The sequence below is a fragment of the Caloenas nicobarica genome, chromosome 5, assembly GCF_036013445.1.
Source record: "Caloenas nicobarica isolate bCalNic1 chromosome 5, bCalNic1.hap1, whole genome shotgun sequence".
Taxonomy (NCBI): Eukaryota; Metazoa; Chordata; class Aves; order Columbiformes; family Columbidae; genus Caloenas; species Caloenas nicobarica.
Genome location: NC_088249.1, coordinates 59113945 through 59127620, shown reverse-complemented (window position 1 = coordinate 59127620; position 13676 = coordinate 59113945). Strand labels below are relative to the sequence as shown.

Below are 13676 nucleotides of genomic sequence, written 5' to 3'. Positions count from 1 at the left end.
AGCAGCACAGCGGTACCGGGCACACCGGAGCTCAGCAGAGATGGAAGAACCTTCTCTGGGATTTTAAATCATGAGGGAACAGCTGAACTTGGGCCATATTTTTGAACTGCTCAGATGTGTGTGCGCTGGAAGGTAAGTACTGGTGAGCTCCCTTCTGAGAGCAGCATCGCCTGGAACTTGTGTTGTTTCTCGCAAACGCAGCCTTCTAATGAGGAGAAATACTGAGGGGGGGTACCCTACTAGAAATACCCAGCTCCTCATGTGTATTTTCCTTTATTCTGTTACAGTAGCCCTTACTATATGTAGGTGTTGAATTATTGTGGAAGGAGCAAGAATAACTATTTCTAGAATTATAACTCAGTTTGTTTCAACTTCAATTTTATTTGAAGAGCAAAGCAAGTCAGGAATAGACAGAAATAGTTGCTGTCGGCTACATGCTCCAGTACAAACAATTCTTATGTATAGTCATCATAACTTCTGGGGAAAAAAAGTAAGTCTGAGGCAGCATTTGAATGCACAGCAGAAGGATTTGGATACGTGCTTTTCTTGCCTTAAATACACCTCCCATAAACAACAATTTACTAGATGACTTAAATGCAGGCAGTAGAAGCGTTCGGGTGGTTAAGTGTCAGTATTGGTACGTAAGTGCTACTGAAGCGATCTTAGAACAAGGCACGGTGCATGGCATTGATTTAAAAATAAACTGTTGGAGCACAGTAAAGTATCTAATTGTCATATTTTGTGCTACAGCAGTAAAGCTGTTGTGATTCCTTGGAGCACAGTCAGTGCTCAACTGACAGCAATTCCATTGTTCACCAGTACGTGGTGTTAAAGAGTTTCTAGAGGATCAAGAGCTATGAGGGCTGTTTATTGCAGCTCTGTTAAAAAAAATAGAAGTGAAAATCTAAAGAACAGGTGGATTTCAAAAGCTGCCATTGTTTAAGAACTACTGGTCTCTGCACTTTAGGGACTACTGTAAAGGGATTTTGGCCGCCAGAATACTTGGACTTGCTGTCAGACTTGTTCAGCCAAGCAGCCAGGAGGAGTTCACCACCACGGGTAATTTTATAAGCGTGATCTCCCGTTACTCGCCACCGCTGCCACAAGACTGTTTGTAAAGCTTGTTCTTACCTTCTTGCCTCCCGGGGAGGATGTGTCGGGTGGTGGAGTGCTTGTAATGTTCAGTGGACTTGAACCGCAGCTAGAAGGTGATGACCCTCTTATCCTAAAATATGTATAAAATAGGGAATGAATATATCAGCAGCTTCAAGACTCAGGTGCCAGAGACTTGGAGTTTCAAATGCTGACTTTAGTATCAGGTGGCATACAGTCTTTAAAATCATTAATTTCTTTTTTGTAATTTCCTTGGTTCTTCAGTGTTACTCAAATCATCATCAGCAACGTTTTTATTTGCAACTAGATACAGTTGTGTGTAAATCATCCAGCTTGCTCGGTCTGCAAGCTTTATCTCCTCCTCCTCTTTCTTTGCTCCCGTACAGACTTCACAGAGTGAGAAGGAAAAGGTCCTGGGTACTGAGGAAAGCCTCATTTTTTTTTGTATTTTAGTTCAATTTAGTCCAGCTAAGAATTTGAGCTGCCTCAGTCACCGTAACCTAGACTCCATAAGTGAGCGGCTGCTGCAAAAGTACACTGGACATTTGATATAGTTAATATTACTTTTTTTAAACTGTCCAAAGCAGCATCTTTCATTTCAATTTTCCATAGCTTGATCAAATATCATGTTTTTATTAATGAATAATGTATTAACTGTAGAATGAAAAAATCTCTAAAGGGAGGAGGGGTAGTTACAGAGAAAAGCAATGGAAATGGGAATCTTATCCTTGGCAGAGTTCCCCTGGGAAAGCTGAACAGAAGGCAGCTTTGGAAAATAGTAACAGCTGCTGAAAAAGGACTGGAACTAACCCAGGGTCTTGAAATGAAATGAAAACACCGGTGTGGTAAGCCATACTACTACACTCAGGCTAATTAAGTGTTTTACGGCTACTAAAAAGAATGGTTGAGTTTCAAAGTAGTAGTTCAGCCTTAGCATAGCTTTTTTTTCCCTCTTTTTTTTTCCTCCTCCTTCCTATTCGTATACACAGGAAAGAAGCCTTGTGTGCTAGGTCTGCTGTTCCTTAAATGGTGATGTAAATAGTCTCTGGCCGGCAGCAGAAACAAAACTATGGGAAAGAGACTGAACGTCTTCCTGCAGTGCAGCTCAGTACAGTTAAACTACTGCCACTGAATATCTGCGGGACGAGGCCACTTTTATAGGAAAGGGAACAATTCCCAAGAGGAAATTAATGAAGAGTGGGGATTGTTAGCCAGCAGAAATTAAGTGGTACCCACTGAAAGTAGCTGCTCACACAGGTGAGAGATGAGCTGGCTGTCCGGAGAAAGAGCTTTGTGCTACTACAGTCCCGGTCTGAAGGGTGCTGCAAGGCTAATGGTGTAAACCAGAGACCTGCGTCTTGACGTTGAGACAGAGCGTCCCTGGGCAGGCACAGCTCGCTTAATCATTGTCTCCTGGCTCAAAGAGCTGTGAGAGAACCGCACACGCTGAACTGAATCTAATAACTCTTAAAGCATCTGAAAAAAGTGGATCACGTGAAAGTAAGCATTGCTTTTTTGGCACATAGTCAATAGCTCTGGCGTTTGGAGGCTGTGCCACTTACACCCTTAAGTCATTGTAAAAAAGAACAGTCTGGTAAGAAATTTGTTTCTAGTTAGCTGTTCTTTTTAACTACTGTTTCTGGTAAGCAGATAACTATTACCATTACAAAAAAAGTTCCAATATTAGTCTTTTACAGCAGAAAGCTGGAAGGCTGTTAACTTTTTCATTCTTTCGCTATGGGCTTTGACTGTCTCAGGTATCTGTAGCTGTCTCCTTATAAAATCCAATTGTATTATTCCATATCCAGCTTGAAGAAAGACTTCCTTAATTTCCTCTTAAAGAACAATACTTTTCTTGCTTTAACATCTCTCACCTGTGAATCTCCATGATTTCTTCAGCAATCATCCTCCCTATTTTACCTGCCCCAGCCCTTGTTCCACCTGGAATTCCAGGCACAGTAGGATGGGTCCTTTTTGGGCCACCTGAAATGAGTAGATACCTTAAGGTCAGGTAAGAGCTTGCAAATGTCTTCCAAAAAACCTTTGTATTTAGGCATGTTTTGACACGCTGTAGGACCTTCTGAGCTGTATTTATTTACAACTCGACCAACTGGTGAGCACCTGCGAATCTATGGAAAGCACTGACTTGCTATGCTCTGTCTCTTGGACATCGCTCTGTGCCAGCAGGTACACAACACATCCTGACGCTTGTCAGAATCTGGCTGTTCCAAGCATTTGGTAGCACCTCTCATCCGAACTTGGTAAAGAATACCTTGTCAGACCTGCTCTATTCTACGCCTGAATACACGCATCTCCAAACATGTTTGTTCTTTGCTTTGTGTGAAGAACTTGCCAGCGCATATTCCATTCAATACGGGTTCCGCCCAAGTTACCTGATGAACACAAATAAACCCCCATAGGTAACTGCAAGTATCTAAAAATGCAGGAAGAAGTGCGGTCTGGGTGGTTAGAAGCTCCACTGTTACTTTAACGTCATTTGACACTTGCACCAAGAACAGGCTTACCCTATTACAGAACAGCTTGTGCTATATTTTTTTTCCATTCTCAGAAGGCCGACACCGCATTACTGCTGGTACTCTACCTTCAATTACTAACCATCGTGCCTACATGGCAGCTTCTCTTCCCAGCGCTGTCAGCTGCCCCACGCTTTGCCACCCTTCTCCTCCATAGTTGCACTTACTGAACCTCATTTTTCAGAACAGAGATAACTGAAAAGCCCAGCTTTGTGGAGTCTTGAACTGTTCTGCTGAGTCTGTTGTGTACAACTGACGAAGTAATTCCAGACACGTGCAATATCCTTGCTCTACAGCTATGAAGACACAGCGGGTAGAAGTAGTATCTAGTAAACAGGGTCTCTAAGCACAATGGTTTCCAACTTTTTGGAAAGGATCTCAGTATTATCACCATCTTGCATCCATGGGCTGTCACTGCCTCCTTTTCTGCCTCGCTTCCTCCCTGCTCCAGTAAAGCTTCATTATTAAATCAAGCTCTGCTCCACATTCTGCTGCACACTGCCCGTTAAAAAAGATGGCTCAGTGATCTGCAACATTCATAGCAACCCCATGGTGACTACCAGGGGTCAGTCTTTGTGTCTTGACAAAAAGTCAAACCAAGGGCAGGTGAGGGGCAATAAGCCAAGTGGCCAAACTCCATTTATGATCCATTCACCCTCTGAGCAGTCACCTGCACTGACCACAGAACTTGAATTCACTCTTGGACAAGGTACAAATAACACCACTCATGAAGCCAAACAGTTCTCCTGTACGGCACTCCTCCACAGTTTAGACTTCTTTCTTTTAACTTGCTCATTCACTTCTCTTTGACCAGCTTCTATCAAAGTTGCTATTTAAGTTCAACAGGGCAAGAACTGCATTAGCACTTTTTTGCCCTAAAACTTATTTTTCTTTAGGATGTTAACAAATTCTCAAGGCAAGAGTGCAGCCAATTTGTGCATGCAAGACTAGCTGCTAACAAGGCCAATAATTTCCTCTCGCTCCAGGAGTTACCTTCTCCAGCCTGAAGCACACTGTCCATGCTGTGTGGAGAAGCCGCGAGCTGTGGAAAGGCTGCGTCTCCACTATCGAGTACGTTGGTGCTGTGGATTTCAAGAATTAGAACAATCAGTGATAGAAAACGCTGTGAAACAGTCACTGTACCGGTGTGTCAGAACGGAGCGCTTCAGGGTTTAACCGCTTTGTGAGTCACTATCACCCCCTGCAAAAGCAGCACTCTGACTGACACCAAGGGCAGCTAAACAACAGAAACAAACCACCATGTTACAATTCAAGGTGTGCAATGCAGAACCCAAAGAGCTTCTCTCGTAAAAGAATTCCTCTACAGCAGCTATTCTACTGTGAAGTCACGGCACCTGTACAGAACCCTCAAGCAAAAATAAAAGGAGGGGGCGAAGTTCCTATGAAAGCAAAGAAATGCATCTCCTGCAAAGACTGGAACCCCAGATTTCCCTAAAGAAAGAAAATATTTGTATTTCTGCAGACCTTAACAGACACATATTAAACTACTGCAATTATTAAACAAATTCCCCTCTCCCTGGGTATACAGTTCCAGGTGTTATCTAGAGAAGACACCAATTGTCATATAGAATATGTGCACACATTTAGAATCATAGAATGTCCTGAGTTGGAAGGGGCCCACAAAGATCATCGAGTCCAACTCCTGTCCCTGCACAGGACAACCCCACGGTTCATACCACGTGCCTGAGGGCATTGTCCGGTCTCTTCTTGAACAATGTGGTATGTCAAATCTCATTTGAAAACAAGGCAAAGCACTCAGCATTTACACGCCTCTGCTAAGGGAAAAATACTTACGAAACGACTGTATTTGTTGAGACGATGTATTCTACTTCTTTGGTCCAAGGGTTCATGAAACTGAACCAGCGACTCCGCAATGTAATAAAAGAGCCATCTTTTATTTTAAACTTGTAGCAGTTGGTTGTGATTTTTTCTCTTGTCTGCAAAACTAAACACAGAAAGCAAGTAACCTTGTGTCAAACAGGCACCAGGACTACATAAGCAGAGCCCTTAATTAGGGAAAACTTGGTTAATTCTTCCCTTCACCCCTGAAGAAAAATGCTATTTCTGCAGTCATCCCCCCTCACCAAACCTGAACCTCAAATATTCACTAAAAATCCATGGAAGTCTATGATAATCACATTGTTTGGCACATGCAGCACAATGTTCTTGACTAAAGGATTTGCAAGCAGAGAGATATCCAAATATTTTCAAGGTTGTTGGTTTTTTTTTTCCTTGATATACAATTGTTCCAAACACTTTTACAAAATTTCTGTATTGAATTATTAATAATCATACCTTGTCTATGACATTCTGCAAGATGTCCTATATCGTCTTGATGAAAATATTCATAACACGAAGTACCTAGAAGCTCCTGGGGTAAGTATGCCAAAATGGCTGTTGCCCTTGAGGAAGAGAGGTACAGGGGTGGGGAGAGGGAAAGAGAGGAGGTACATTTTAATTTTGAGAATTTAAATCTCAATAAAGCTGCCTTATAGCAGCCACAAGGTAATACAGAGCTTTCTGCCATTGAAAAACAGACATTAAAGGTCTGAAAAACTGCAGTCTTCCTTTATGCACCCACAGTGCTGCTGCTGCACAGACACCAAACTGTAGCACAAGCGCTTCAGGAGCATTTGCTCCTCTAGTCGAATGCCTGAAGAGTGGCACGCACCCCAAAAAAACCCCACAATCATAAAAAAGGAAAGGTTAACAAACAGCATTTTCCTGATAAAGCACTAAAAGACCTACTGTGTGTCTCTGGTTTAAATTGGACAGGAGCAAGACCATGTAAAACAACTTTCTGTTTCATCACAACCAGCCACAAAGTCTGTTCCTCATCAGAAAACTTTAGACTGAAAAACTAAATACACCTGTGATCCACAACATGGGAAAGACAGGGATTCTGGATCCGCCTCTCAGGCAGAGTGCCCAAGGAGCTGTTGGCAGGGATGGAGGGTATCTCCAGAAACCAGTAACCCAAGCCTGAAACCAAGTTCAAGAGGAAAAGGCAAAGCAACGCTGCAGGTACAGGGCAATGACCCGTTCGACAGCCGAACACAAGGTGGAAGGGCTGTTCTTAACAAGGGAGATGCTATAGGGGGCCAGTATCCTAGACACTCTGGAGAGCTGTAGGTTAAAACAGGATGACAAGAATTATTTCTTGAGTTAATGATTTAGAAGCTGTAAGAACTTTATTAGGAGAAGTCACTTGACCCAGAACGGCAACATGAAAAACAACGGCTCTGGGCAGGGGGACAAGGAAGAATTGCTGTCACCTCACATCAGGGTGCACATGACGGATGCTAGAGGGTATCTGGGAGGGGAGAGCATGTTCTGTCATGGTGCACAGAACACAGCCACTCCCGGGAAATCATTCTAAGAGTTCCTGATCAAGGAAGAAACAGTTGAGAAAGAAACGAAGCAGGACAAGCCATCCAGGAAGACCTTGGCATGCACACCATTTAGTTCAGAAGATGGAGAGCGTGGTCAGAATCCAACGCGCAGCAGCCCTAGGGAAACTGCTCGGGAACATCAGCATAGAGAGTAATGCGGGTAAATGACTCCAGGGTAAGAGTCTGAGATCCTCACTAGAAGAACAGAGAAAAGCAAAACTAGTGAACTACAGGGAACTTTGGTTTTGTATATTTCTTAGACGAAAATTTACCGAAGGAAAAATTATAGTTCTTGAAGAAATTAGTATGAGTCACGATTCCAAGCTATCTCAATGCAAATTAAATAGGAAGGATAAGGAACAAACCTAGGCAGATTACCTCTCTGCAATTCCAAAAAATGCCCAAATGAAGTATTATAAAATGTAGAAATTAGTACATATTAATACCTATGAATAAGAACAGCAGGAAAGGCATCGAAACACAAACCCCATAGTATTTAAATGCAGGGCACTTTTGTGTTTTCCCCAGACACACTAAGAGCGTTCAGCACCAATCAGGTGGCTTATGCCTGAAGTCCTCATTGACAGGGAGCTCTCAGACCTCAGCCTTGGAGAAGGCAACGTTATGAGTATTCATACAAGAGAAATTTTTTGGCTTTTGTCTTGTGAACCTTATCCCAGGACACTTCAACTGCTGACAGCTCCAAGGCTGTTCTGATGAATTATCTCTGAGAGCCTGTGGAGAACCACGAACCAGCAAAACGGAGAATCTACCTTTAAAAAGGAAGACCTGGGAACCAAGTCAACCTTACTCCGGTATTTTTCCAAGGACTTCACTAACCAAGCCTTTAAACAGCACGGCAGTGGTGGGAAACCTGACGTAGATGGGTAACAACCAATACGGGCATCGGTGAGCAACTTGTCAAACCTTTCACATTTACTTTCACAGCAGGATCACCAGGCTTTTTGCAAAGGAGAAGCAGCACCAAATTACAGCAGATGGCAAAAGACTTAGTGAACTCAATATCTGACCATATTCTATTAAGCAGGGAAGGAAATTGTTCTTGTCCTCCTTTAATTTCATCCTTTATTTACTTTTTTCCTTAGTTTGCTTCTCCGACTTAATAAGGCAGCTTTGAATTCTGAAACTGTAGATGATGTCATCTGCATATATAATAAACTTGATTTTACTGCCAAATTCACCATCCAGAGCCATTAAAAGTACCGAAGAAGTAAGAGATAGGATGGTTCACTGGAACCTGCTGTTCTGACAGCAAACTGTTAACAACAACAACAACAACAAAAACCACCAATAAAAAAGCCCACAAACCAAAACCAAACCCATAACAACCCCACACCAAACCCCAAATCCCCAAAATCAAAAAACCCAACCACTGCAGCCAGCCAGATAACACACACAAAATACGTCTCTTTGCTACTTAGGAAAATTCAACCAATTTCTGTTGAAAATGATAAGAACTAGCCTTTTAGATAATAAATGAAGTTGATGTTTGAAGGAAGATACCACACAGTTCTCAAGCCTTTTCCAAGAAGCAAAACTTAGGGAAATCTTTCTTTCATATAAATACAAAAGATCACATACAGAAGTATTCATTCAGCAGAATGTGTCCAAGTATATAGTTAAATAAATGTATATAATATCAAAACCTAATGCAGCTTGTGCAATAGCTATACAGTGTTTGCAGAAGTTTTCAGACAATGAAGAGGTAGTAATTAAAGGTCCAGTTTCAAAAATAGGACACCACATTCTTCTGAGGATAACCTATTTACATTCCCATAACAAATGGGCAGAAATGACCCCCGGATTTTTCTGTCTAGTAAGCCATATTTTTGGAGGGGTTTTGTTTGTTTGTTTATTTTTAATTTAGTCAGTAATACCGAATAAATACAAGTAATAGCTTTGAGCTGGGTCTCAAAAACCAAAATAACTTGCAGTCAGGATTTAGTAAAACGCTGAAAAGAACAGTAATTTCTTTTTTCAATGGTACTTACACTGCTCTAAGTAAAGCTGTCAGTAAAGCAGTGTTGGACAGTGACTTATTGTGGAAGTTATCACAAATATTCTTACCTCTGATCTACAAAAACAAATTTCCCATCTATTGCATGTCGAGAAACGTATTCCGTAGGCTTCACCCTGATCTCCCCGTTGACTGGCTGTGGAACCACATGAGGATGCAGCCGTCCAATTGCAACAAGACAGCTTAAATTACAGCCCTCGTTATCCGGTTCATTATCTTCATCTAGTCCCATTTTCGTTGGCGGCCAGCTTTTTAAATATCCTGTACTATGAATAGTGCAAAAGCTTTTGCGGTCTGCTGTAAAAAGAAAAAAAAAAAAAAAAAAAGAAAGAAAACCAAAATCCAACAAAAACAATTAGGTCATGGATATTGGGAGAACTTCATCTCAGTTCTGCTAATAATGCATCTCCTCTCTTATCCAGCAAAATTGGGATACTGTTCACTAAGGGATTTTTTCAGCACTCCTGCTTCAATGCGGCTAATCTGAGATAACCCAATAAATAATTCATCTCTGCAAAACAATTATTTATACTGAAACACCATATAGTTCAGACCAAAGTCACTTTCGACAATCTATTAGTAGAAATTGCATCACATTTATTATTTCAGCAGAGGGTGCAAATAATCTAAAGGTTTGAAGAAATTAGTATATTAATAAATAAGATGCCTTTTTCAACTTGACGTGAGGCTCCTACGAAAACCAGGAACAGGTTGTTTGGCAGAACAGACACCGTTTGGGGTGTACAGGGTATAGTCGTGCATAGGGGTGAGGATGAAGATTGACAGTGAGGACTAGTACAGTCAGTATCTGAAAGGAAAACTCGTATTCCTCAGCACTGAGCAGGCCTTACAAGGAAGGAGACTGACAGAGAGGCAGAGTAGAAGGCTCAGGCCTAACTGCACAAGCTGCTTTGCTCAGGGGTGAGCACTAAAGCATGACCCAAGGCTGAAGCTGTGTCTGAACCCAGCACAAAGTGCTTGGAGCAGCTGTCACATCCAGAGACAAAACCCTGAAATTGCCTTCTGTTCTCTAGTTGACACTTCCTACTAACTCATAACAAATGTATTATCCAAAGTACTCAAAGAGGAAACTTTCAAATTTGGACTAAATATATTCCAACATGTCTAGAATAATACCCTGCAGAGGAAAAAAATATTACCAACTTTGATAATGTTATGGCCAAATACATCTGGTGTGGAAATGCTGTTTCCAGTACTCAAAATGCACCAAAAGCACAAATGAACTCAGTATAAACTCATTTTTTAAGCTGGATATCCATGCAAATATCACTTGACAAATATGGAGTGGAGAAATAGAATGGCTAACAGCTCCCCTTTGTTGGAGACATCAGCTTGGAGGCCAAGACTGAATGTGATATGATCAGTGTCTGAAGGAGATCCAGTAACCACACCAGAACTGTCAGCACAACCTGCCTGCAAAAATTTCAAGCAAGCAGGGAGGAGAATTTGGCTTTATCTGCTAATACAGCATCTAACAGCTACTATTGGGCTGGGTGTGGGGAGCAAGCATGAGGGAGTAACAGACCTAGACACAGTTCAATATCTTAATAAGAAACACTGACAGTGTTCAATAAATGTAAAAAAAATAACCACTGCAAATGAGCAATTGTATAAAAACAAGCCTGACAGCCATTACATTCGGTAATAAAATGCGTAGTTGTTACCTTTCTTCTTTGAACAGGTTGAAGGAAAATCCTTGTCTTCTACTTTCACTGAAGGTCTATTGCACTTCATCCTACAAAAGAAGGACCGTCTTGCTCCAGAACACAGTCGTGATGGCCCAGGTGTTATATCAGTTTTAACTGGGAGTCCAGCTGTAGCAAACAGAGGAAGTGAGGAAGTCTTCTTGTCAGGTAAAAAGTTAACCATACAAATGATTACATCCTACAGCCCAACTGTACGATGTTTCAACTTTGCTGGGACTTGCGCAGAAGTCCTTTTATATCCTTCTTCAGAAGCAGAGGTCCTGTTTTGGAGATTTTCATGTAAGTGAATATGTGCAGGACTCAACTGACCATATCAACATTAGAATTTCTGATTACGCTTTCTAGCGTGAAAACATTGACGCAAGCTTGAGAACACAGGGTTCTAAATGCAAAGATTAGCAAAAGACACAAGTTTTGCAATAAGTGTTGTGATTTCTTTGAACACTAATCAACTGATTAAAATAGAGATTAATTACCCATAACCAGAGCAGTACTTCATACATGAAGCCACTCCATAGGTCCATCACCCTTTGGACTGGAAGACTTTTCTATCACACACCTACCAGAGAGCACCTGTGCATGCGCAGTGCCGTGCCATTCCAGGTCCATCTCAAATGGTGTGTTTCTAAACATCAGATTTTTGTTGTTGTTCTGATAGAAGGAGGAAAAAAGGTAGCAGTGACCTACACAGGGACTGCAAATCCCCAGGACCTCCAGTTATGTGTAAGAAATCTCTAGCCTCAAAGAAGTAAGGGCATAGGAACATGCTCTGACCATAAGTCCTGACCTTCACCACGTTCTTACAGGAGATTCTTAAGATTCTTTTCTGTGGAAAGTAACCGGAGAAACACGGTACCAAAACACACATCAGCTCTGGGAGCCAACAGCAGAGCGCTGCTACAATCAGAGCTGCAGGAAAATGCCGGGCGTGCATCAGCAGTGCAGGTATCAGCAACGCCAGTGATGCGGCTGGAGTTCCAGGCAACCATGCTCCAAGAGCTGATGGAGGATTTAAATCACAGAGCAGCTTTGCAACAGCTTGCTATCCAACCATTTCTGCACAGGGATATGTATAAACAAACAGCTATAAACATGTACAAAAAGTTCTAGGGCCTTGTAGGCTTTTAACATAAAGAGGAACACGATGCCGATGTTTTAGTGTGAAGTGTGCCTCCGTTAAAAGTAGAATCGAGTGAGGTCACCTCAAGGAGGTCAGCCTGTCCTGCACCACACACACTCCAAACTGCTGTTCAGCGATGAGGGTACAAGCTGTGCCTGAGTCACTCACGCCAACATAAAAATAAATACATACATACTAGTACTCTTTAAGAATATGAGTTCTTGAAATTCTACCGATCAGTCTATCATAGCAGATGGGAAGACTGTAATTCATAGTATTTATTTTTGCCCTAACTTTGTCAGAGGCATACAAAAAAAAAGGAGCTAGCACTGGGTATACATGCTTGAGAACCAGACAAAACCAGGAGCCAGAAAAGCTTCGGTTGGTCCAGCTGGAGCCTTTAGGCTCATCTCTCAGCTTCAGGTTCGGAAGTTGAACTGGTGGCTTCTTTGGGATGAGCTCCTACAGGTTTCTGCTCCTGACAAGCATGAGATGTAATGACCTGGAAATCTGAACTTGTAAGACACCACCTTCTACTTAAGCAATGCAGATGCCTTTTCTGAGAGTGAATTAAACACCCACTCACCTCAAAAGTGGCACAGATACAGAACTACTTTAAAATACCAGAGTGCAATCGAAGTAAGAGACATAGTAGGAGACGATTCTAAGGACCAGGTTAAAAACCTTATAAGAGAAAGGTTAGGTCATCAACAGAAGTGGCAATTAAGTAATTAAAAAATAAAAATAATCCTCTATCTTAGAATCATAGAATCATTTGAGTTGGAAGAGACCCTCAGGATCATCCAGTCCAACCATAACCTAACCTAACTCTAGCACTAAACCGTGTCCCTAAGAACCTCGTCTAAACGCCTTTTAAATCCCTCCAGGGATCGTGACTCCACCACTGCCCTGGGCAGCCTGTTCCAATGCCCGACAACCCTTTGCATGAAGAATTTTTTCCTAATATCCAATCTAAACCTCTCCTGGCGCAACTTGAGGCCATTTCCTCTTGTCCAATCATTTGCTACTTGGGAGAAGAGACCAACACCTCTTGACTGCCAGCCAAGGATAATCAAAATAATATTGAGTGTGTTCTGACCATTGAGACGGATTAGAAGAAACGTTTCATATGTTTTAATGGGAAAAATTAAACCTTCAGTGTCCGGAAAAAGAGAGGGCACCTCACGGGTGAAGCCAGCTAAACTAATGCATCTATGCTGCAGTGCAAGCCAAAGCTACTAGCTTCTACATTCAGGTATCTGGTTCATACTTTTTTCTTTGTCTTCAAGCTAAAACTTCCTTGGCACGACACAAAATCTAAACAGCATCCCACACATGTCCTTTTGACATTAGGCAAATATTCAAAAGCACTGAATCTGGCTTCATGACACAGTTTTTCAAAAGGTGGTCATACTTACTTTTGGCATCTATAAGCCTTTCTCGTGGCGCAGTGTCGGAAGAAGAGAGCTGCTCCTTCACTTTGGCAATGTCTTTAGGATGAAGGTAATCGAATAAACTTTGACCAATCAAATCATTCTGTAAAGATTGAAAATTTAATCAAAAATTAAAATAATTGTTCAGTAGATTTTCCCAGTTTTAGCATCCATTATAAACAATCCTTTTACATACACGTCTAACCAAGGAGCATCAAACATCTGAGATCCAAGATTTAATGGAAGGTACGTTTTCTCTGTATATTTTGACGTTATGACTACATTACATAGTAATTTA

The 13676-nt window shown here is 41.7% G+C and overlaps 1 protein-coding gene across 4 annotated transcripts in view; it reads right to left on the bottom strand.

Annotated features, from left to right (window-relative positions):
- Positions 1–13676, bottom strand: part of BMAL1 (basic helix-loop-helix ARNT like 1) — a 54094-nt gene that overhangs the window by 1729 nt on the left and 38689 nt on the right. For 2 of the 4 annotated variants that reach the window (XM_065635102.1, XM_065635104.1), the window contains 8 exons: positions 13364–13481; positions 10784–10933; positions 9149–9395; positions 5964–6070; positions 5463–5613; positions 4641–4729; positions 2988–3096; positions 1132–1225 (listed from right to left, as the gene is read on the bottom strand). In XM_065635102.1, the coding sequence (XP_065491174.1) occupies positions 1132–1225; positions 2988–3096; positions 4641–4729; positions 5463–5613; positions 5964–6070; positions 9149–9395; positions 10784–10933; positions 13364–13481 (1065 nt within the window). The remainder of the gene's footprint in view (positions 1–1131; positions 1226–2987; positions 3097–4640; positions 4730–5462; positions 5614–5963; positions 6071–9148; positions 9396–10783; positions 10934–13363; positions 13482–13676) is intronic. The other 2 variants (XM_065635103.1, XM_065635105.1) reach the window with 1 other exon arrangement.